Source organism: Rhinolophus sinicus, linkage group LG01 (genome assembly GCF_036562045.2).
Source record: "Rhinolophus sinicus isolate RSC01 linkage group LG01, ASM3656204v1, whole genome shotgun sequence".
Classification (NCBI taxonomy): Eukaryota; Metazoa; Chordata; class Mammalia; order Chiroptera; family Rhinolophidae; genus Rhinolophus; species Rhinolophus sinicus.
Window position 1 is genome coordinate 151546880 of NC_133751.1, and position 25146 is coordinate 151572025.

The 25146-nt window shown below is 35.8% G+C and overlaps 1 protein-coding gene across 24 annotated transcripts in view; it reads right to left on the reverse strand.

The window, feature by feature from the left end:
- The window catches only part of COBLL1 (cordon-bleu WH2 repeat protein like 1), a 151129-nt gene that overhangs the window by 52488 nt on the left and 73495 nt on the right, over nucleotides 1-25146 (reverse strand). For 22 of the 24 annotated variants that reach the window (XM_019727320.2, XM_019727315.2, XM_074337180.1 and 19 more), the window contains one exon: nucleotides 3931-4119. In XM_019727320.2, coding sequence (XP_019582879.2) covers nucleotides 3931-4119 — 189 coding nt within the window. Of the gene's footprint in view, nucleotides 1-3930; nucleotides 4120-13427; nucleotides 13563-25146 lie in introns of those variants that run through there. The other 2 variants (XM_074337196.1, XM_074337199.1) reach the window with 2 other exon arrangements.

A 25146-nucleotide genomic window follows, 5' to 3' on the forward strand; every position in this document is an offset into this window, starting at 1 on the left:
TCACTAAGTTCTGGTACCAAAAGATTGTTAAGCCAGCACAAGGCTATCAACCTAATTTAGGATAACAAGATTTTAGTTTTCCCTGAGCATGAAGTCTAGTACCACCTCCAACCTTATTGTGTTCCCTAATCTGAATAAGCTCTTTGGTGAAAAATCTATGTACAAGTAAGCACATTTTTCTGAAGATAATGCTGTGCATACACATTCTCTCAAATGGAATATTCTAGCATACCTCTCCATGAGTTACGTAAGATGACAGGGGGGAGGGAACATTCTAAAAATATCCCCCAAGAATATATTTTGGAAAAAAAGAAATCTAAAAAGTTAAATGAATCATGTAAGTTTTCTAACCGTTTATTTTAGTATAATATCAATATTATTCTTCAAAGGAAATGCATAAAGATAATACTATCAAAACAAACATAACATATAAGGAATATTTTTATGAATTAAGAAAAAATGGTCTCAAAAATTACATTAGAGACCCTTCACAGTGACATATGGAACTCTGATTTATCTAAGAAAACCCTATGTACTAAAACTTATGTAAAATTACTCTTCCCTAGTCACCTACCAAATTTCTATATAATTTTGTTGAAACTTTTCCTATTCTAGTAACAAATCCATGAAGAAATTTACATTATAATCTATGCCACAGGTCTTCACATTAGATAGCTAACGTTTTTCAGAAATAGAATATATTTTTCTATTTGAACGTTTTTGCTGTCATCATTAAACATAGTTTTTTTAAAAAAACAATAGGCCAACAATAGCTACAACATTCAAGCTACCCCAAATCACACTCTTAAGTTATCCTAAATTGTACTCTAAAATATCTCGAATCACCCCAAAGATATCCAGAATCAAACTCCTACGATATTTAGAATCACACAACCACTTTCAATCATAAACAAGATAAAAACATTAGTCATAGCATCTGCAAATTGAGTCATTCCTGAGTGATAAAACTATTAGGAACAAAGTCCCTAAATCAAACCCCCTAGTAAAAATGATATGAAATGAATTCTACTCTCAGAAAAAATGTCCAGCCCTATACAAAATTTAAAAAGCAATCCGAATTTGGGACATTCCCAGTTTGGGTATTCTGGCCTTGCTATCTACCTGGAGAAAATATCTTCATTTAAAAGATCCTGGGAAAGCAACCAGGGCCCATCCAATGTCTCTCAAAGCACATCATTTAAGTTGCTATCTCCAGCTACATATAAGGGTTTAGGGAGACAATATGCATTGTAATGAATTTATTAAATGCCTATTGCATTGCACCAAACTGTGTTAAGCACTAAGAAGTAAAGTAATGATGGCCACATGGATCTTATGGTTTATTTAAAAAGATAAGGCATACATATAAATTATAGCATAGGACAACAAATGATAACCATCAATAATATAAAGTGTCAGAGGAGTTTGGAAATCATACGTAATAATTCATTCTGGGGAGATCAAGGAGCCTTTATATGAAAAATGTCACTTCAGTTAAGGAAACTGACTGGAGACAATGTGGGTGGCAGGGTACTGCACATGGAAAATCTTTCAAAAGGTGTGGCGCTGGGAAAGGTAAAGTATCTGTAGAACAAGAGAGTCATGGGGTTGAAGCTAAAGGTATTCCAAGGGGAGAGGAGAAGGAAAAGCCTACTTAATATTGGAGAAGAAAACAAGGTGTGCCAGTCTCCAGGCTTGGTCGCTTGGACTTCCTCAATTTGGTATTGAATTGTTGTCCCTGAAGCTTTTTGTTTGTTTTAATCAAAATAGTGCCACAAACAGAGGGGTGTTATACATTAATCTGAGGGTAGAGAGTAAATGGAGAGAGCTCAGGGTTAAGGAAAGAAGTTCTGAATAAGAAATGGAAGAAGTCAGTATGTGCCAGGCACTGATAGTATTTCATTTAATCCTAACAACAGTTTGGTTATAAAACATTTTTATAGATAAGAAAACTGGGGCAATTCAACAAGAGTTGGCAGCCCAGAAACAAAAAGCCGATGAATAGAAAATTACTCAGGTTTAAGGACCTGGGAGGCAAACATGCTGGAAGGTCAAAAGGGTGAGGAAAATCTAGGGTCCTGTAAGTACAAACATAGGAGAAATGACCGATGCAGAATCCAAGTTGAAGAAAATCCAAGCTGAATCCAATATGAAGAAAAATGCAACAAACAGAAGAGCAGTCATAAATCAGACGTCAAAAAGGTTGTGTGCAAAGAGGGCACCCTAAGATCTGGGTAATGGGGCAGCTGTCAGTGTTGAGATACCACCATCCTGGTGGACAGTGGAAGCACTGCGGATACAGGTTCCCAGAGTTAAGGAAACAGAAGAAAAGTTAGCTTAGGGCAGCATGTGGAAAAGTCTAACATAATTGAGATGGCTGACAGGGTTGAGAGGAAATCCATAATTCTAATACTGAAGTCACTGAGGTTAAAAAAAATCTGAAGCACCCAGAAGACTGATAGCAGAGAAGACGGCAATATAAACAGACGACTGGTACATCCAAGAAGAACTTTCAGAGTACTGATAATGAAACCATTGTTACTTGTCAGCATCAGGGAAGAACTGAAAAAAATGCTGACTTTTTCTTTTAACTTGCTTTGAATTGAGGGAAAATAAAAGGAATTGCCTTTATTGTGCCAAGCCACATCCATCATCATTATTATTTTTAAACCAGGGTAATAGTATTATTTCAAAGATTGAATATGACGGCCATTGTCTCTACGTACAAGATGCCTTCCTCACCCTGAAGAGACACGACTCAGGTGACTACCTGCACCCGAGGCAGAAGCCCACCCAGGACCGTCACAGGTGTCTCAGCCTCATAAATACGATACAATGTGTGATTGCCAAAACTATTTCAATACAAAATAAATGGCAAAATCCACCTTACTTAAATTTCATGAGAATTGAATAATACTATCTATTGTTTGCTAATGCTGAGCTTTTTTATTTTCATGTACTTCCAATAATTTGTAAAGCTACACATAATCTTAATGATAAATTTTAAGATTAAGGTTATGTTGAGTTTCTTCTAGATAAAACCACATTGTAAGAATATAATACCCAACATGTTGCTTACTTATTCTGTTGATACACACACACACACACACACACACACACACACACTATACTAAGGTCAAAACAGCTTAAATTTCTAAAACAGGGCTCCTGATAACAAACGGGTGGTTGGAGGTAAAAGGTGGAATAAAACCAGTATACAACTCATATAATTTTCCATTTCAAAATGAAGTGGAAAATTACACTTGGCTTTATTAAAGCTTTCCAATTTTCATACAAGTATTAAAAATATCAGTCTCCTAAATCACATATTCACTTTTTCTTGCTGGGTTAACATTTAAGTTTGCATTTCCATTAACTTATCCACATTGTTAGTAAATTAATGAAATCATTCAATGATGTGAAAAATCCAGCAAGTTTAACAGACATTTATCTGTTTTGATACATAAAGAAGCATAACATTTTAAGAGTAGTTAGTAACTTCTGGAAAATCAAATTTCGGGAAACAGCTTAAGAGAAAAAGAGTAATTTGGAGAGAAAGGGGAGGGTTTTCTTATGGGTCACTGGCTTGCTTTTGTAATTTTGACTTACAAACGGGTGGTTACAAAATCAATATAACTGATGACTGCTCCTCTGGGAAAGACTGTTTTTTTAAAAAATATTAAATGATGAACAAAATATAAAATAGTTCTAAATTTCAAGAGTCACTTCACTGGGGTTATGGAATTCACTGTACTGATATTAAAATATTGTTAGAAAACTTCTAATACTTTTTAGTATTTTTTTAATAGTTAGCTAAACTGAGTGATGAATGAAGTATTTTGTCAAAGAAAAAATCAAGAAGTATACAACAGAGAGTTTCAATGACAAAGAAGAAAGGGTAGTTCTGGTATTTCATTTGCTCCATCATACCTTCCATGAACAGTAGTAGATTTGATAACATCCCCAGGTAGAACAACTGAGAGTTCAATGTCTTTATCTACCATGCTTTCTTTCTGTTCCATGACGAAAGCAGAGGAGTCTACAGAATCATTAACTGAAGCGGCATCAAGGTATTTGGTCTCAGCGGGAGGAAGTGGTGCCTTGGCTTTTGTTTTTTTCCTAAAATAAAAACAAAAGACAGAAAATAAAATATATGTATTTTAAAAGTAACTTTCTAATATGATCTAATTTAATAAAAACAAAAAATCTGTGTGTATATGTTTTTGACATACAGAAAAAAAATGCATCAAAATGTTAACTGTTTTATCAGCATTCTTTTGTTTGTTTTCAACAATATGTCTACATTATTTGGTAATACGAAGAAACATAATAACAAAGAAATTTGATATTTGCCTCCATTAAGTTCAGTTCAAGCGTGTTCACTATAGCAAAGTGAAAGTATAACATTTTCGTTGACGGGATAAATTACAAAATCCTTACTGGTTCAGGCTGGAGATCAGTATCTCAATCTCATACCTCATAGTAGCTCTTACCTTTGTGCCTTTCATTTTATTTGTTTCCAATCTAATGCCTTCTGCCTCTCTATCCAGATAAACCCTGCTATCTATCCTTCAAAGTCTAGCTGAAACTACCCTCGCCCCTCCCCCGCTCTCCTACCACTTACAGTCTCCCCCTACATAGCACATACAACAGATTCCATAAATGTAACTTTTTTTTTCCTGAGTACGAGTTTCAGCTCTCCGCCTACATTTATAACTCCCTGCAAGAAAGAAGCATGTTGTATTTCCTACTGCACTTAGCAATGAACAATGATCTGTGATTGGTTATTTGATAAATTATATTTTTGTTTCAATGAAAAATGTTACAAATAATTATAGTAAATATATTTCACTGTCATTTATTAGAACAATCCCTTAACTGATTTATAACAGAAACAGGTAGTAGACATCCTGAAAAGGTTCACATGAACCAATTCAATGATTTGATTTGAAAAAAATTAAACATGAAAATAAATATAAAGTAATTACATGCAATTATGCCTAGATTTTTTTTTTTAAGTGCTACAAATTAGAGCTTTTGAAAATGTTACCTTTATGAAAAGCTGATTGCCTTTGGAAAAACAAATATACTGCCTCCCACTGAGAAAAATATAAAATCTAATTCCTCCCTCTCCCCATTTCCTAGGCAAAAATCAAATCCAAATAAGTAAAAGGGCTTCTTTGTAAATAAATATGTAACATCTGGCCATTTAGTATTTTTAAAATTTAAGATCTCACAAATCCAAGCACCTTTATGCACTCAAGCATCACGGAAAAAACAGAAGCAAAGTTCCTACATTGTATATTAATTTTCTAAAATAATAGTCTTTTAATTTTTAGGAGTATAATTTCACTTTATTATATATTGCACATTAGAAAAGATTTCTTTTACAATAGTTACAAAAATAAATATTTGAAAGTGTTAAAATAAATGTAACAAGTTTATAAAATCCATATAAAAAATTTTCTCCACTCTCAAAACATTTTTAGTATGCAGAAATTGACCACGTCAGGTGTTCAATAAACATTTATCCTATAACAATCATGTGGCAGATTCAGCTAAACACTGGGGATGTAAAGCCATGACCCAGATCCTACCCATTTGGGTTTGTACTACAAAAGGACTGATATATACAAAATTACAATGAAGTTTAACGATTGCTCTAATATAGGGATGCAGGTGATAGAGCTGAAGCTCATACTAAGGGAAGCTTTCCTAGGAATCCAGAAATGTTTTACAGATGGGAAATGTAAGTTGGGTTTGGGAGAATGAATAGAAACTCACAGGAAAAGACAAGATAATTGGTATTTCAAACAAAGGAAAGCAAATGGAGCCATGAAAGAAAGTGGTACTTCTCAGAATTGAACAGTTTGGTAAAATTCCACAGAGAATTCAGAGAGGAGAAATCAATGAATTAACTAAAAAACTTTTACAAATAAGACAATTCAGGAAGGTGGCTCAGTACAAAGTTAAAGTGCTCAAGTCAATAACCTATGCAAACATAAGCAAAAACTAGTCAGAAACCATAATGGAAGAAAAACACCTTCTTTTGTAATAGCAACAAAAACAAATTTTTAAAAATTCGTACAATAAATATTTAACAAGAATTTTACAAAATCTACAGGATGAAAATCTTAAATGCCAAATATTCAGCTTGAATCTCTCCCTTTGACTCCAGATTTACAAACCCAATGCCTGACATCTGGACTGCGATGACTAACTGGAATCTCCAACTTAACTGAATTTACAATTCCTCTCCCCAGCTTATCCAAACCAAACCTTTTCCTCTCCAAGTATCCCCATCACAGTACATCACAATTCTTTCAGTGGCTGGGGCCAAAAATCCCCTCTCACACACATGCAATGTGATCCATTGACAAATTCTGCCAGCTTTATAGTGTATTATAAATAAACCTAGAATCTACCAACAGCCTTGTTCACCAAACGCCTCTGTTCAAGCTGCTAACTGGTCTCCCTAGTCCCAATACTGTCACTTTGCATTTTATTCTCAATGTCCCAGCCTAGTAGCTGGAGTGATCCTTCTAAAACATAAGTCAGATCACTGCACTTCCTCTCACACCCTCCAATGGCTTCTGACCTCACCTAGAGTAACATCTAGAGTCCTAGAATCTGTCCCCCCTTACCTCTAGCCTCACAATCAACTGTCTCCCACTTTCCCCCAAGGCTCACTGCACTCCAATCCTATGACAATTGCCTGGTCCTGAACACACCTAGAACATTCCTGACTCAGGACCCTCTACAGGGTCTCCTCCTGACCTTAAAATCACACCTCTATTTCTCTGCTTTACTTTTTGCCTTAGGGCTTAGCAGCAACTCACATCCTTGTTTACTATATCTCCTCCCATTAAAGAGTCACTAATTTCATGAGAATAAGGACTTGTCTCCACTGCCCTGTATCACACGTTTGCAAATGTACAGAATCTCTGGAACAATGTCTGCCACATAGTAGGCACTCATATTTATTGAATGAAAGAATTCAATGAATACTTCCCACAAAACATGACGTATCTATGCATATCATTGAGAAGGAAAAAAGTTCTTACCACCAAAAAAGAAAGTGAATTTTTCAGATCAGGATTACCTGTGTTGGATTTTCTAAGAATTGATTACATTTTATTTTTTTAAAGTATTGAAAAATACATGCTAGATTTATTAGCAAGGGATAACTGGGTACTTGAGGGCTTTATAAGAGTTTTATCAGGAAGGCCAATAGAGAAGCCCAACTGCCACAGGCAAGGAGACAAAGCCACAGGAACAACTTTGTCCACAGTGGACTTGGCTTCAAGGGGAATGGCCGAGAATGAAGGTCTGACAGGTACGTCCTGCTGCCACCATGATCTTCCCATCCCCTGTTTTCATCATTCCGGACACTTCCCCATCTCCAGGTGTTGCTCATCTGGTCTCCATTTGAATGTCCTCTCCATCCTCTCTGCCTTGACACTTATTATATACCCTTCAAGGTCCAGACTGAGTTGCAACTTCTTGGGATGTCTTATGGGTCTACTGCACACTGCAGTATCTCCTCTGACTCACAGTTTTATGTTCTGTATATGTGGGACTGCCTTATTTCCTAAGGGTCTTTGAGTCTGTGATGGAAACCCATCTCTAATTACGAAAGATAAGCTTACCTTAAAAAAAAAAAAAGAAGAAGAAAGAAAAGCAGAGCACTAGTTGCATATTATTTATACAGAACGTCAATGAAAAGCATCTCAGTGTTCTCTAGTATTACTTCAAATAAAGCATTTGTCACCTTTGGGCCGGGAAGTTGCAAAGAATCTCTAAATCAGACCTAGATCTTTCCACACTAACCTAGAAATCCCATAGGGAAGATACAATGTGTAAGGAATTAAAAAACAAAACCAAAGCGAAGAAGTAGTGTCATAAATCAGATGGGTTATCTTGAAAATTCAGAGCAATGAGAGCAAGTTGAAACAAGCTCTGTGGGGGTGTGGCGGCAGACAGGTATCAAGGTATACTTCAAAGAGAAGACATGCATGACTCAGTTCTTAAAAAAAAAAAAGTAGAATTTAGACAGGTAGAGCCTGTAAGATCAATTATATGTTACTTCCCAATTGTGATCCATTTACATTAAACTTAAGAATGCGTCTCTCTATTTAAAGTTTGTTGACTACATAATGGAGTCTAGTGCAAAGAATACCAGCTAGAGGCCGGCATTTGGCCTGAATTCTAAGTAGCTTTAAAACTTTGTTAACTTATTTGACCTTTGATTCACCAGCAAAATTTTTAACATACCTTTGACCTACTCACATCTCTGCCAATGTTCTTAATCTTTTGGTTGAGATGCTTTGAAGCAATAACAAAATTAAACTAAATGTCACCCACAGATACAGTGAATATAACCAAAGCTTATAACCTAACCCAAGTGTAAGAAATTCTGGTAATGCCAAAAAAAGGTAACACATCAACATGCATTAACAACTATAATTTACTGCTTAACAACACTAGTTTTCATTAATATTTTTAAATCGCAGTAACTGCCATTTAAATCCTCCCTCCCCTTTTAAACAGGAATGCTTGGGCCTGTTTTCTTACCCAAGCGATTTTCACATAAACTCTTCTTCACCAGTGGCCTAGTTTGACTATCAGTTGCTACTCCTCAGAGGCTCTTACCCTTAACATTAAACAATAGCAAATTGCACACAAGGATGGGTGGAAAAGAGGTTACACTGAAAAGACATTTGAGACAGAAAACTTCTCTAGGTCAGGGCAAAATTTCATTAATCAAGACTTAAAAATAATAAGCCACAGTAAATTACTGCTTAAGTAAATACTGCTTTATCATTAAATGATCTCAATATTACACTCAATTTTCATAATGAAATTAGGGTACAATTTCACATTATGCAATAATATATTTAGAAAATGGCAAAACTTATTTTAAAGCAGAATTCAGTTGGTATCCTTCTGTTACTACTTGTCTTTTTATCATTTGATTTACAAAGCACTTCAAAAATCATTTGTCCATGGTAATCATTAGTTCATCCTTGTCAATATTAATATCTTAAAATAAATGAAAAGAGGGAATAAAAACAGCAAATCTACTCAAATACCTCTTCTTGGTTTTGGGGGGAAAAAACAGCTTTAAATTGTATGTAAGATATACTTACATCCTTAATAAGTTACTGAAGTCCAATGGGATCTCACGTGTTTGCTGTGTTTATATAGTATTCTTAGAGATTCACTCAGAAAAGTACTATACAAAACTACAGCTTCAATATTAAAGATACAATATAATAATGGAATTATAAATCTTAAAATAGGCCTTTTAAATGTTACATTTTAATGACCAAAAGAAAATTTAACAGCCGCCTTTGATAGAGGACTATCAAACAGAAGATGCTTTTTGGTAAGTGTTGATGAGGCAGTCCTTCAAAATAATTGACAATGTCTTGATGGCCCCTAACTTATGCATTTCAACTGTAAACTGTAGGCCAATTCCTCAAAACAATTTCTCAGTGTCTCTCTTTGGGTTTAATGAAACAAGAGAATATTTTATTAAACATTTGCTCCAATGGTAGGCATAACATTGTGCTATGTGCTTGAGGGAATGCAATTAGTAGGAACAACAAAAGGTCCCTTTTCTTGACGATCCTAATATCAAATCAGAGTGAATACATCAGAGCCACTTTAAAAGATAAGCTATAATGAAAGGCAACAAGGAGAGACACAAGGCATCATATAACTCTTGCCAGACATTCATCTTGCCAAGGTCACCAACCACCTATATGAGTGTCCAAATCTAATAGACAAATATCTATCTAATCTTGGTCATGTTCAAGTAAGTTCCTAAGTTCCAACAAGAACATATTTCACAGCTGCCAAATCTTGCTTGGGATATTCTTCCCTTGGCTTCTCTGTGTGACAACACAGTTTCCTTTTACTTCACTGCCATTCTTCAGTCTCCAATGCTCTCATCTCTTTGCCTCAGTTCTAAATGCTGGCGTACCCCAGGGCTCCTTTTCTCTTTCTACAGTCTTCACCGGCATGTGGTTATATCAAACTCCATGGCATTAAATACCATTTACAAGTTGATGACTCTTAAATTCACACCTCAAACCCTGACCTATTTATTGAGCTCTGATTTACATGCCCATTAATCTCATGGTCATCTCCATTTTGATGTCCCATAAGCATCTCATAACCAAAACTCTTGATTCTCCTCTTCAACCCCAATTCCTATTCTATCCAAACCTCCCCTAGTAACTTCCCCATCTCTGCAAATGACACCACACTAACCACCCCATTAACTCAGGCAAAAATCTTAGGCCTATTTTGATTCCTTGTTGCCCCTATTTCCTAGTTTCAATACATTATCAAGTCTTGTGGGATCTTAATTAACACTAAAACATATCTGCAATCAGTGTTCTTTTCAGCAGCTCCTCTACCACCCTGGCAATTAAGAAATCAGGGGCTTGGACTGCTCCAATAACCTCCTGACTGCTCTCTCCTCTTTCTCACCTCCTCCCTTAAAATCTATTCTTCTCTATAGTCCTCAGAGTGATAGTTTAAATATGTTAATCAGATCACATAACATCTTGGATTCTTCACTGGCCGCCCAGTACATTGAGAATAAAACCCAAATACCTCTCCTTGGCTTATAAGGCCCCAGATGAGCTAGTTTAGTGGGTCTCATAGTTTGTTTCAGAGCAGTAGCAGCACCACCTTGGAACCTGTTAGAAATGCACATTCTTAGGCCCTAAACCCAGACCTATATGATCAAAAATACTGGGGGTGGGGCTCTGTGATCCACATTGCCAACCCTCCAATTAATTGCCATGCATGCTAAGGTCTACGAAACCACTGAGCTAGCCTCGGCCACCTCTCAGCCTCCCCTCCCATTACTATTTCAACTCCCTGTGTACTTCGCACTGGCATTCTTTTCCTTCTTCAAACAGACCCAGGCTCTTTACATCCGAAGGATTTGTACATCTGTTTCCTCTGCCCAAATTGAGTTTAACCTCAGAACTTCAAATTGCCCGCTCCTTGAGCTCATTCAAATTTCAGATCAAATATGTCTTCCTCATAGAGATATTCTCTAACCATTCAAAAGAGGTGCCACTCATCTCAGCACACTCTTCACATAACCCTATTTTTCCTTCATCACATCTATCACTATCTAATACCATCCTGCTCACTGCTTTATTTATTATTTGGTCTGAGCCTCTAGAATGAAAATTCCATAAATGTTGGAACCTATCCTATCTCATTCTCTGCTAGCACGTAGAATTTTAACTGGCACAAGATAGGGTATTCTATACGTGTTTGTTGGTTTAATTGAGAGAGGAAGAGAGGGAGGGTTATATCAGTTCCATGCATTCATAGGACAGTTAGAGCTTGGTATGTTGCTACGTGTCAAACTGTTTTGTAACACTAACTATATTTTGTGACCAGTCAGAGATATAGTAAGTCCGAAGAGACCCACCTGGGTAAAAACAGTCAATCCTCAGGAAGATTCTAAATCCTCTCCACATTTGTGGGGGGGAAAAGAGGATGAGGGATTAAACTTGGATAGACTGAATTCTGGAGTGGAAAGAAACCTTCATTTTGCCCAGATGTTCAGTAATTTTCCTTAGGTCACGTAACCAATCTGTGGGTCAGAACTCAGATGTCCTGGCTGTAGCTTCCCTTGACCAATGAGGATTATGATTACTATTAGGAAAGAATAACCTAATTCTGTGTTACCTTTTCACTTTTAAGAATGGAAATCATCTTTCAAGTACATTTGGTATAATTTACCATATGAAGAGGCAGTGGGTATTCTTCACATAAAACTAAGTATTTATTAAATATGATGCCTTTATGTCCCCTTGGGGACACACACACAAAACAGCTTGTATCCTATTATATTTTACTATCACATTATCAACAACAGCCAATCCTTGAGTGCTGCCTGTGTGCTGAAAATTGTCCTATTTAGCAAGTACTAACGACCTCATCCTCACAGCCCTGTATGAGGGAAGTGCTACCATCCCGTGTTCCATGAGGACACAGAAGCACAGCTTAAGGAATTTAGCTCTAAGTGATGGAGTGCAGATTTAAACCCAAGGGGTCAGTTCTAGAGCCTCTTAACTACTGATAAGTACCGTATCAGTCCCTTTAGGAGCTGAAACAGTCATACAAAAATAAGTTAACAACAACAAAAATGAATGAGCAAAAGCCAAGTGGTAGAAGAGAAAAACTTGAGCAGTTACTGTACATCGACTTCTAAGCACTGTGCAGGTGCTTTTGTTCTGCATTTAAGTTCATGAAGCAGTTGCCACTGACATTTACCTGGGCTTTACAAAGGTTAAGAAATTTGCCCCAGAGCACACAGAACACAGTGCCAAACCCTCCAGATAACCATAACTCGAGCCATCTATATAATCTCTGATAGTATTTAAATAGAAATGCAGGTGCCAGGTGTGCAAATGCCCCAGGCACACCAACACAGGCTGCTACTTCCCCAGGTAGAATTGTGGAAACTATGCATTTTTTATTAAAAGGCATGGCAGTATCCCAAATGGCCACTTGCATTACCTTAAATTAATCACTTAATTTCTCTGGTCCTCCATTCCTTAATTTACAAAATACAGATATGGGACTAGATGATCCCAGGTCCCTTCCACCTCTAACATAACAAAGATTTTGCATAATAATTTTGTTTAGAAACTGAAAATGGGGGCCTCAGATATGATACATATTTTAGAACTGGGGGCAGGGCAAGGGTCTTGAGCTAATTTACAAATAACATTTGGTTGGAAGAAAGACATGGATAGGACTTCTATTCCCAGGGAGCTCGTCCTCTGCTGAGAACACTTCTGGTCAGGAAAGGGTCTCCTCTGAGGTTCACAGGAAATGGTTCCATTTCCAAGTGCCTTTCTCTCTCTTGGCATACGCACTCGGAAAAAATGATGAATAAATAGAGTGACAACTCAAAAGAAAATTTTAAAAAGCTTCTGGATTCATTCTCCCACACTCTATTTGTTTGCATTTGAACACCTAGAACAGAAGGTCTCTATCACAAGTCATCCATTCAACTTTTTTGCCCCAATTACACCCCCACTCAAATCTGACCAATAACCCAAAACCACCTTAATTATACCGTATGTTTCTGTCATCTTTGATTTCTTTCCTTTTCCCCAGGACACACACAAAATGCACAGATTTCTATTATCTGTATTTCCACCTCCCTGCTCCTTCCAAGTACCATTTTATTTCACTCCTTCCTTTTGCAGCCAAACTTCTAGAATTCTTCTGTCCTATATGGTAGCCATGTAGTTACTGAGCACTTGTAATATTAGTGTGACTGAGGGACTATAGTATTAGTTTGCTTAATGTTACTGTATATTTTTTAACTGATACTTGATTCATTTGTTAGAAAACATTTATGTATATTTGGAACGTACCTTCCATAAAGGAAGCCATAGGCATGCATCTACAGGAGCTGAGCAGGGCTGCTGAGGACAGGACACTGTGGACATCACTCATTCACAGGGTCACCAGTAGTCGGAGCAGACTCAATGGCATGTCACACACACATACTTGAAACAAACAAACACACATACTTGAAACAGCTTGGGTATGTGGCTCTAATTTCAACTGAATTTATGGCATCTAAATACAAATCAAGTATTTCTAATGAAAATATAGCTATTTTCTGAGATGTGCTATAAGTATAAAATATACATGTATTTTGTAGACTTAGTACCAAAATATTAAATATCTATTAGTAATTTTGATCTACTGATTACATATTACATTATAATCATGTTTATATACTGGGTTAAATGAAATTTTTTACTGTGGTAGGCAGCCTCTAAGATGGTGCTCAGTGACCCTGCCTCCTTGTGTAATCCCATCCCTTTGTGTGGGCTAGACTGAGTGACTTACTAGAGTTAGTGAACAGAATACAGCAAAGGTCATGGGCAATCACTTCTGAGATTAAGTTACCGAAAGACGGTGGCACGAGTTTTGCGCACGCTTTGGCTCGCTGTAACAGAAGCCAGCTGCCATGTTACGAGCTGCACTATGTCTCTGGCCAACAGCCATCCAGGATGTGACGCATGCGACAGCCGTAAAGTTGGCTTGGAAGCAGATTCCTCCCCAGCTGAGACGTGAGCCCCGGCTGACATCTTGATCACAGCCTCCCTTCCTGGACCAGCAAGCGAGGAGTAGGATTCTACATAAACCCTAGGCCTCAGTTTCGGTTTCCGGTAACTTCACATACTCACTGCGCTGTAAAGCACCCTCTGCTCATGCCATTCCCTGCACAGAGAGAACACCCTCTTTGGAATCTACCGGTGAAGATCCTCTCTTTGGACATCTCTTCTTTCAAGAACTTTTCTTGCTTTACGCATAGAAGTCCATCTATTTTAAAATCTTTCAGTATCTCATTTGCATTTATAGTGGGACACCTGTATAGATCCTTTTGTTTAATAAGTAGCCGTGAAGATTGGTCGCACTCAGCACACTGTGTAGATGATGTGGGGCAAATCGAAAGACAAGACGCAGGCCTTGCCCTACAGCACTTAAGAGTATGGTTAAAAAAAAAAAAAAAGCAAGGAAGTGCCAAATAGCAAATGCAGTGCTGGGACTCAACTACCCCCGGTTCCCTTGTACCTTATAGCATAGTTTTCAATGTACATCACTTTATCTGCCAGAAAGTTTGAATATAATTTTTTGAATTTCTGATGAATACATCACCTTTTTCAGAGTATGCTCAATTTTTTTCTTAACAAAGCTATTTAACAATAGTTTTCATTAGGTTTATTCATTTTTTTGTTATATCCCTCTATTTTTTACTATTTTTAGGGGCTTAGCAATTATGTAGAGTGAGGTCCAAGGACACAACCAAATCTCTTTGAAACACTAGGGCCTCCAGGAGAAGTCTGTATGAGTAGATGGTTTTTCCTGTGATTTAGTTGCCATACACCCAGAAAGACATAAGATGCTCCCTTCTCCTATTGTAACCAGTTATTTACTCTAACAGAAGAAATAACTACACAATATATCACATTTATGAAAGTTGATAGGCTAACAGTTTACACCTGAGCATTTCCAAGCCAAACTCTTACACACACACACACACACACACACACACACACAGTGCTTTAGAAAATAAATGCATAATTTGACTTTCACCTTTTTCTTGTGGGTGGGTGTGGGGGGGCAGGTATCAGGGAAAACAAAAATATCTAGCTCACAAGATACATACAGTATTATCTTCCAGTGATAACATTAAGACATTCCAGAAAGGCACAAGGTGATAGAAAAAAGCAATATACGTGCAATTGAAGGGGGAAATAATCTACATACTAATCACCAAGAGATGCTGACAAAGTTCAAGATTTGGAAATGAGGCAAGAGATCTTGGTTTTGGCTTGGGCCTGCATTTAGTTATTAGGTCATTTAATCTCTCTGGAAAGATTTCTTCAGTTGCAGAATTGGATAACATAGCCTGCCTCACAGTGTTCCTGAGAAGGTAAAATGAGTAATATATAGTCACCGTCTAGCCCCAGTGGTCCTCAAACTTGATTACACAGCAACTCATCTGAGGAGTTTTAGGAAATGCGGAGGCCTAGATCCCACTCCCAGAAATCTGATTTAATTGGCTGGTGGGGATTTTTTAAAAATCTCCCCAAGCAATCCTAAAGGACAGACAAGTTTGAAAACCATTGGTCTATAATAATGCCAGACACATAGTAGGTATTCAATTAGAGTTGATGATGAACCTTCACAGGAACTTTGTAAACTCAGAAACACTACCTGGAGATTGCTACTTTGGTCAATTTAGTTCATGTAAATTCAGGAGGATCTCAGAACCACCGAATGAATAAAACAAATCTTAAAAGTAGTCCAAAAGTTTAGTAATAATTTTTCCAAATCCAAATTCCCATTGTATTTTGGCTTCCTTTGATCAAAGAAGGAAATTCTTATGAAAGAAAGGAAAACATAAATTTCCCTGATATTTTTCATTGAGGTATATTTTATATACAGATCAATGCATAAATATAAATAAACATATATATACACTCAAGGAACTATTACAGAGACTAAGAGATATAGTAGGAAAATGTATCTATGAATCTGAAATTAAATATTAATTTTTTCATATATGTCTCATAAATGTCACTGCAATGTCAGTTTGTCTCTGGGTTTTCCTAAATATCTTATTATATGGGATATTTATTTTATGCATAGTTAAGAAAGTCAAACATCAGCAAGAGAAAAGATAAAGAAAGTTTCCAGTAGAAATGGGTATATCAAAGGACGAGATAAAAAAATTATTCAAAACAAATGGCAAAGTTGAGAAAACAGGCTTGAAAACAATATAAACAATGAGTCACAAGACAGTCAACAACATTTATTGGGCACCCAGTGTGTGCTCAGTTGTACAGGAAGAAACTGGGTAGATTACAGAAATACCTACCATATGAGGTCCACAGATGCCCAGTAACTTAAAAATGAGATGAATCCAACCAAACAATTTCAAAGTTATCCTAAATGGACCCTACACAAAAATCTAAATTAACTGAATGCTTACCTAGTTATCAATAAGTGTGCAAGTGTTTCACGTAAGCAATCACCCAAAAATACTCTTTTTTGGAATACTTTCTATGAACTCATACATTTATAGAAATTACCAAATAATTTATCTCAAAAACAAACTGAAACTCCAAAACCATGCCCAGGACTCACTCGCTGCTCCATTCACTCTGTGCACAGACCTCTCCCCAGTAAGTAATAAATGTCATTAGCCGTTGGGCTCAGAATCAGCTACTGAAAACTTCCTTTTCACTTTGTATTTGTTGCCTTGCAGGTAATGTGAATGGGAGAGTCAGAGGAGTTTATGAAAATTAGTCCAAAAGGGCGATAAAAATTTGACTGACACTACAATTTAAAAATTCAAAAATGATTAACAAAAACATGGAGAGAGAGAACTATGAAAAACTTCTTAGGGCTCTTTCTCCTTTGTCACATAAAAATTAAGTAAGTATAAACCTAATTGTAAAGAAGTTATAGTTCTGCTTTTTCAAGAGGTCAAATACTTACAAACATTCAAATAAAAAGTTACTGCTTAATTTTTTTAAAATATGTATTTTTAAACTGTTTAGATTTTATTTTATTTTATTTTATTTTTTAAGGAGGATGCAGCTCACCGTGGCCCATGCGGGGATCGAACCAGCAACCTTGCTGTTATTAGCACCATGCTCTAACCAACTGAGCTAACCGGCCACCCCTACTAACTAAATTTAAGACAAAAGTTATCCATAGATTGTTTTATATTATGTTCTCTGAAACACTAAAATAACAAATATAAAAAAAAATTTTTTTTCACCACAAGGGAAGTTTAAAAGTTGGTATTTGCAACCAAAATGTTCTTCAGTAGGTAAATGAACAAATAAACTACGGTACATCCAGACAATGGCATACTTTTCAGTGCTAAAAATAAATGAGCTATCAACCCATGAAAAATCGTGGAGGAAATTCAAATGCATATTACTAAATGCAAGAAGCCAGTCTGAAAATGCTACATATTATATTATACTATATTATTCCAACTATATTCTGGAAAAGGCAAAACTTGGGCGACAATAAAAAGATCAGTGGTTGCCAAGAGTTGAGGTGGTGGGGAGAGGGATGAATCAGTGTAGCACAGAGGATTTTTAGAGCAGTGAAAATACTCAACATGATACTATAATGATTAACACGTGACCTGACACATTTGTCCAAACCCATAGAATGTACAACATCAAGTGTGATTCCTACTGCAAACTATGAACTTTGGGTGATTATGACGTGTCAATGTAGGTTCATCAGTTGGGACAAATGCACCACTCTGATGGGGGATGACATAATGGTAGAGGCTTATGCATGTCAGGGGCCCAGGGTGCATATGGAAAATCTCTACGCCTTCTACTTAATTTTGCTGTGAATCTAAAACTGCTCTTTAAAAAATTGTTTTTAAGAAATTGTTTTTCATTTGAATTGTTTTCCAATTTTCTAAAGCATACTTGATTAGAAACTAAAATTAATGTGGATATTATAATTATTAAAATATATGTACATATTCATATTAAATAGTGGGTATATATATATATAATCAGCCAAGCAAGCCCACTGGTTGATTAACCAACCATAAAAAGAAAGCAAAAGTTGCTTTCAAGTCACGATCTCAATAATCTACTCTCAAATATGTACTTTGGTAAATATTAAACAGCATTTAATCATTAGTCTCTGTTAAAGTCTTAAATGTTGGAGAGTGGTGTATGTTGGAGTAAACCATATTCAAGCATAATATTCACTCTATACTGATAAAGAAAAGCGCTTGAAATTAGTTTTCCAAACTACCTTTCCCAGCAACAGATTTTATCAAATATCAGGCTAGAATAACTACTTGGAAATAGTGTCTCCAAGTTTAGAAATACTGAAACCTAAAATTGATCTAAATGTTAAACATAAACTTATATTAATAAAATGTTTAGATCAAAACAGGAGAAAATCTTTAGGACAAGGCTTAGGCAAAAGATTCTTACACATGATATCAAAGACACAATCCAGAAAAGATTTTTAAAATACTGAAAAATTGGACTTCATCAAAAATTAAATATTTTTGCTCTGTGGAAGATCCTGCTAAGAGAATGAAAAGACAAACCACAGACTGGGAAAAAAAAATATTTTCAGGTCACATATCCAACAAAGACTTATATCTAGAATATACAGAGTCCTCTAAACAGTAACAAAATAAAGCATCCAATTATAAAATAGGCAAAAGGCTTGAAACTTTACCAAAGAGGATACAAGAATGGCAAACAGGTACGTGAAAGGATGTTCCACGTCATTATTCATTAGGAAAATGTAAACTAGAGCTATGATAAGATACCACTACACAGCTTGAGCAAAAACTACTGATACTATCAAGTTCTGACGAGAATGTGGAGGAACCGGATCTACCATATGAGGCTTTATGTATGAGAACACAGAATGGTACAGCCACTTTGGGAAACAGTTTGGCACTGTAATATAAAGCCAAACATTTACATACCACATGACCCAGCAGTCTACTTCTGGGTATTTACGTGACAGAAATGAAAACTTATGTTCACATAAAACCTGTACATGAATATATTCTTCATAATGACCACAAACTGGAAACAACCCAAATGTGCTTCAATGGAAGAATGAATAAACAAACTGTGGTGCATCCATACAGTGGAGTATTACTCAGCCATAAAACGCAATGGAATGTTGACATACTTCCCATCTTGGATGATCTCAAGGGAATGATGTTGTGTGAAGAAAAAAGCCCGTCTCAAAGGGTTACATACTGTATGGCTCTATTTGTATAAGAGTCCCAAAGTGACAAATTTATAGTCAGAAAGCAGACCACTGGCTGCAGGGTTGGAGGCAGGGCGTGACGAGTAAGGGAGTTCCTTTGTGGTGATACAATAGTTTTGTATTATGATTATGGTGCTGTCACCCAAATCTGCACATGTAACAAACTTTCACAGAATTGTAAATCTACATAAACATATAATAACAATAGTAAAGAATGCATGCAAAACCTGACAAAATCTGGAAAGGTCTGTACTTGACTTTATATAGTATTGTACCAATGTCAAGTCACTGGTTTTAATAATGCTACGGTTATGTAAGACAGTACTATTGGGGAAAGCTTCGGGGAACGGCACAGGGAAACTCTGTACTATTTTTGCAATTTCTTCCAAATCAAACTATTAAAAAATTTCAAAGTTACAATAAAAACATATCTAAGGTAGTGATTCTCAAAATTCGATGGGTATTAGAATCACCTATGGGACTTGTTTCTAATACAGATTTACCTGGGTTGGCTCCATGTTGTACCTATTTAAATAGAATCAGCGTATGGGGTCCAGGGGATATATACTGGTGATCCAGTACATTACAGTTTGAGAACCACTGGAGTAAAATAAAGGCAAAGGTATCAGAAGGAAAAATGATTATCCCCATTAGTATGTATTGTTCTATTTAATGACTAGTTACTAAAGAAGTCCTACCTACATAAAACCTCATTTACAGACTATATAACTGCGCCAAGAGATGCTCATTTATATACACAGTGAAAGGCATGCAAATAAATCCTTGATCTATTTAAAAACTGCAAATGCCTTTATTTGTAATATATCAGTACATAGTGAAAATGCTGATATAAGAAAAACACCTATGTTATTAAAACAAAGGCTCGTAGGGAAAACATATCCTCAATGAGAATCAGGGGTCACATTTTTAAATGTCTATTAAAGGTCCTCACCTGTACTTCTATGTAAAAGAATTATTGTTGACAAATATCTCTCTCTCTCTCTCTCTCTCTCTCTCTCTCTCTCTCTCTCTCTCTCCACCCCCCCACGCCCCCCCCACACATATACCATCAAGGCCTTTGACTTAAAGCTTCTTTTGTTAGAAAAAGGTAATTAAAAGGTCAACCTAGATATTATTCCATATACAACATAGTAAGAGTTAAAACCCAAGAAGTCCACAAAGACTTCCCTCAATTATTCCCAACTAAGAAACCATTCACAGAAATAGCTAAGAATGGCCCATTTTAAACCCCAGGCCCATGGTTTCACATTTATGTTGGGTGTCTCTATGCCAAGCACCTACTAGGTCTTGTTCATCTTTGCTCAGAGAGGAATGAATCAGTTTCCCACTGTCTCCGATCCATCTTATTACTAGAAAAAAATGTAGCAATGTAACAGAAAATAATTCAAGTCTTAGAACACTATTTCTGAAAGGCTGCTAATCTCTATCTTAAACAGTTGCTACAAGCTCTTAAATGGTAGCTCAATTTCTCTCTGCTCTGTGGAAAAATAAATTCTTTTGGATGAAAAATTACAGTTATTTTCTGATTTTCTGATTAGGCTCAAATAGTTAAGCTGTTCAATATATATAATAGCTTCAAGGGAATCCTTGATCATAGGCTTAATCCTTCCCTATAGGGCTTTCTAACCTGACCATCCACGCTCCTTGGCTGCAGGTGACAATGCAAACCACCCAGCTGGCAAAAACGAGCATCACTGGGCAAAATAAAAGCCAAAAGAGTATGCGTGTTTGAACAAGGACAAGTCAACAAGTGTGAACAATGACAACTTAAAAAGTACTTTCAATGTAAGTTTGGCCAGTATTGCCATATCCTCTACCACGGATGAAACCCAATCCAATATACAGTATCCTGAGCCAAGCAGGAGGGAAAGTGGGGAGCCAGGGAAAGAGGATTACATCACGAGACAGTAGACTTGCATTGCAGTATCAACCCAGCACACACTGAGTCTCAGTTGTCTCACTTAATTAATATGCTAAATGCACAGTCTATTACATAAGAACAAAACAGCTAGCCTGGTAAAAGTATCTGGTTGTTTTAAACTGTCTACATTTATGAAGATGGCATAAAGCAGGGGTCAGCTATCTATGGCCTGCAGGCTAAATTCAGCCCATCAATCATTTTTAAAAGAAAGTTTTACTGGAATACTGGTTCACTCCTTTGTTTATATATTATCTACAGATGCGTTCATGCAGCAACAGCAGAGTTTGAACAATTGTTCAAAATTTGCCAATCTAACAAAATCAAATATTTCATTACCCTGTAACCTAGTAATACTACTGGGTAGCTATCCCAAAGACACAGCAGCTAAAACTATTAGAGTTATACGTAACATTATTCCTTGTAACATTATTTTTAATAGCAGAAGACAAGAAATAATACAAATATCAACGAATTATAAACTATGTCAAATTATAGTATATCTACTGCATAAATGGAATATCACAGGCATGAAAAAGAAAGAGAAGTGAGATTTTTGTGCACTATGTAATACAGTTTTGTCTTCAAACCATGTAAATGTTTTTCAAAGAGGTTTTCTGTTTTGTGCATCCCTCGTGGGATAAGACAAATAGAAATACAAAGAAATCTGTATTTCGATTTTGAAAACTGTATCCAGTGGTCTTACCATTAGTAGTAATATTAACAGTTATTTTGAAACTACTATGGGTTCATGGTAAGATAAAGCAAATAAGTATATGTATACCATTATAAACCAACATTTTTTTTACATGAAAAGAGATACATGTATAAGATCAAAGGAGTTAAATAAAAACCCTGTGATCTTACATTTGATTGACAATATTAGTACAACATGATTTTCTTTCAAAAATGTACATTATCCAGTTGTCCTCTGAAAAGTAATCATCAATTAGCAATGAGCATGTATTTATGGTCTGTAAATACATTTTCCACCCAAGAAACCAGGGTGCTTTGGGAAAATGGCTGACTCCAGGTGTGGGCCAGGGAGCATAAAAGATTTTTCTAGCAAACGGGATGTTCTAGGATCAGAGGTGCTACCACAGACTAATGAAGTCAAGTCAAAAGGACTCAGGAGGCAGTTGGAAGGGGTTCTCACCAGCCTGACATGAAACAATTTGAACATCAAAAGAATAACTACATTGAAATACGTAAAATTTGTAAAACATCCATGAGGTCTTAATGATAATAACAAACTAAACAGCCACCATTGAATGTTGTCAGGATACCACTTAGTACTCTGAAAATTTAGGGAAAGAATCAAGCATTTATGCTGCCTGAAACAGAGTTCCTACAGAAATAAAGTATTTGATGAGCAAAATGTTTAAGAATTCCAGCTAATAAACTACAGGAGGAACAAAAGAATTAGATAATTATTGATTTCAACTCATAATCAAAAATGGCTTTAAGCAACTATGCATTAATGGTCTCTAAACTAAGAAGTAAAAAGCTGTTGGAGAATGTAATTTTAGAAGGATCACATGGACACCACCTGAACGTACCTTTGAAATTTAGCATCACTAAATATTGGACAGCTATCCCGTGCTTTGTGATGTGCTGCGACAAAAAGTACACTGTACCACTTATGAAGGATTCTTGTCTAAAACATTTAATCTGATTCTAATCAAAGAACTATGGGGAAATGAAAAACAATATAAATACCATCACAAGAAAGTAATTAGCAAAATCCAGAATATAGATAGTCTACAAGACTAATAACCTAGTTAATTCAACAAATTGACAATGTGGTTTTGGAAAAGGGGGTGGGAGGAGGGAGTGGGTCAAGAACTAATATAGAATGTGCAACATAAGCGGCATAATCACCAAAGTAATGCGTGAAACAGAATCCAATTTATATAGTGACTGAGAAACTGAAACAAAAACTGGGTACTAGATGATGTTTAGAAGGAACTGTTAAGTTTGTTAGATATAATACCACAGACGGTACATTTCAAAACAAAAGTCCTTATCAGTTACAGACATATGACAAAATTTTTATGAGTAAAATGGCTATAAGTGAGATTTTTCTTAAAAAGAAAAAAGGGAAAGAAAGTAGAGGGAGGGAAGCAGATATGTAAAGCAAGACTGGCAAAAGGTTAGTAGTGCGTTTTGAAGCTGGGTGATGAGTAATAAATACTGAGAAATACTGAGACTACTAATGTAAAAAAACCTTATGTTCTATGCTACATATCAACAGAACAATAATTGACACAAAATAAATTACTAAGGCTAATCAAAAATATATATATTTAGAATAAATATATTTAAGATCAAATACATATTGATCGCCTCAATGAAGGTCACTTCTGCCTTTTCATATGTAAAATAAGGGGTTGTGCTGAAATATTTGTGGTTTCTTCCACTCTAACATTACTAGTAAGTGCTTCAAATAAGAAAAGATCATCATTTTTCTTTCTAATATCTTTGCCCTAACCTTAACAGATCTGCAGCTCTAGACAATCATTAATTTACGTTCTGTCTCTATAGATGTGCCTATTTGGACATTTCATATAAATGGAGTCATACAACATACGTCCTTTTGTGCCTGGATTCTCTAACTGACTATAATGCTTTTGAGTTTCATCTATGTTGTAGCATGTATCTGTACTTTGTTACTTTTTATTACCCAAGAGTATTCCATTGTATGTGACTAAATCACCTTTCATTTATCCATTCAGCAGTTGATGGACACTGGCGTTGTTTCCACTTTTTGGCTACTGTGAATAATGCTACTACAAATATTCACATGGAAGTCTGTGCACACACCCATTTTTGGTATGTCATTCTTATTAAGACTTCACAACAAAACTAATACAACGTGTTCCCAGTATTCAGGGTAATTCTTCCCACTTCCATCCAAACACATGGAAATAGTTTAAAGCCATAATTCCCCAAACTTTTTTTGAAGCCACTGACATTTAAAATTACAACATACTCATGAAAGACCAATAGATATTCAAGAATTATAAGTCACACAAATTATACAAAATCAACCTCAGACACAAATTATCCAAGAAACATATGATTATGATTAAAACAGCTTAAGAACCATTAAGACTGCTTTTCCATTAAGCCATTCTTCTTTCAAATACAGACCAATAGATTAGTATATACATTAAATATGCAAGAAATATAATTAAACATATTTAAGACAATATACAAAATAGCACTTATTGAATAAACAACATATATAACAAAGAAAGAGGTAGTTTGTGTAATGAAAACACAACACAACTGCATTTAACTTATGTGCTATTTTCACTACCAACACGCAGAAAAGACGGGATTCCACCAAGTGATACTTACACAACAATGCAAAGTTCAAAAGTGTACTTTTAAACTCACACTTAAAACTGCATCAATGTTTTCAGTATTTTTCTTATGTATTTAAATAAATTCATTTGAGATAGAGTTCTTAATAGGATATAAATAGAATGGACATTAACATTATGTTACAGAAAACTTTGAGAAAAATGATTTAAGAAAATTATCAAAAAAGGAAGGCAACTTTACAAAACCCGCTAATATTTCTGATCAGCGGGTTATTTAAAAAGTCATTTATAGTAAGAAATCAAAAGTTCGTGTAAACCTGAAGCATTTTATTAAAATACACAAATGTAAATTCATTCATTCATTCATCATTGATGTTAAGAGAAAGCTTTATATTTGCAAATGTACCCACTGATTGGTTTACTTTCAATTTTTTTAAGTAAGCCAAGGATTTCAAGACACCTGCAAGCAATTTGATTTTTATAATTTCATTTCATTGTTTAACGTATCTCATTCACACA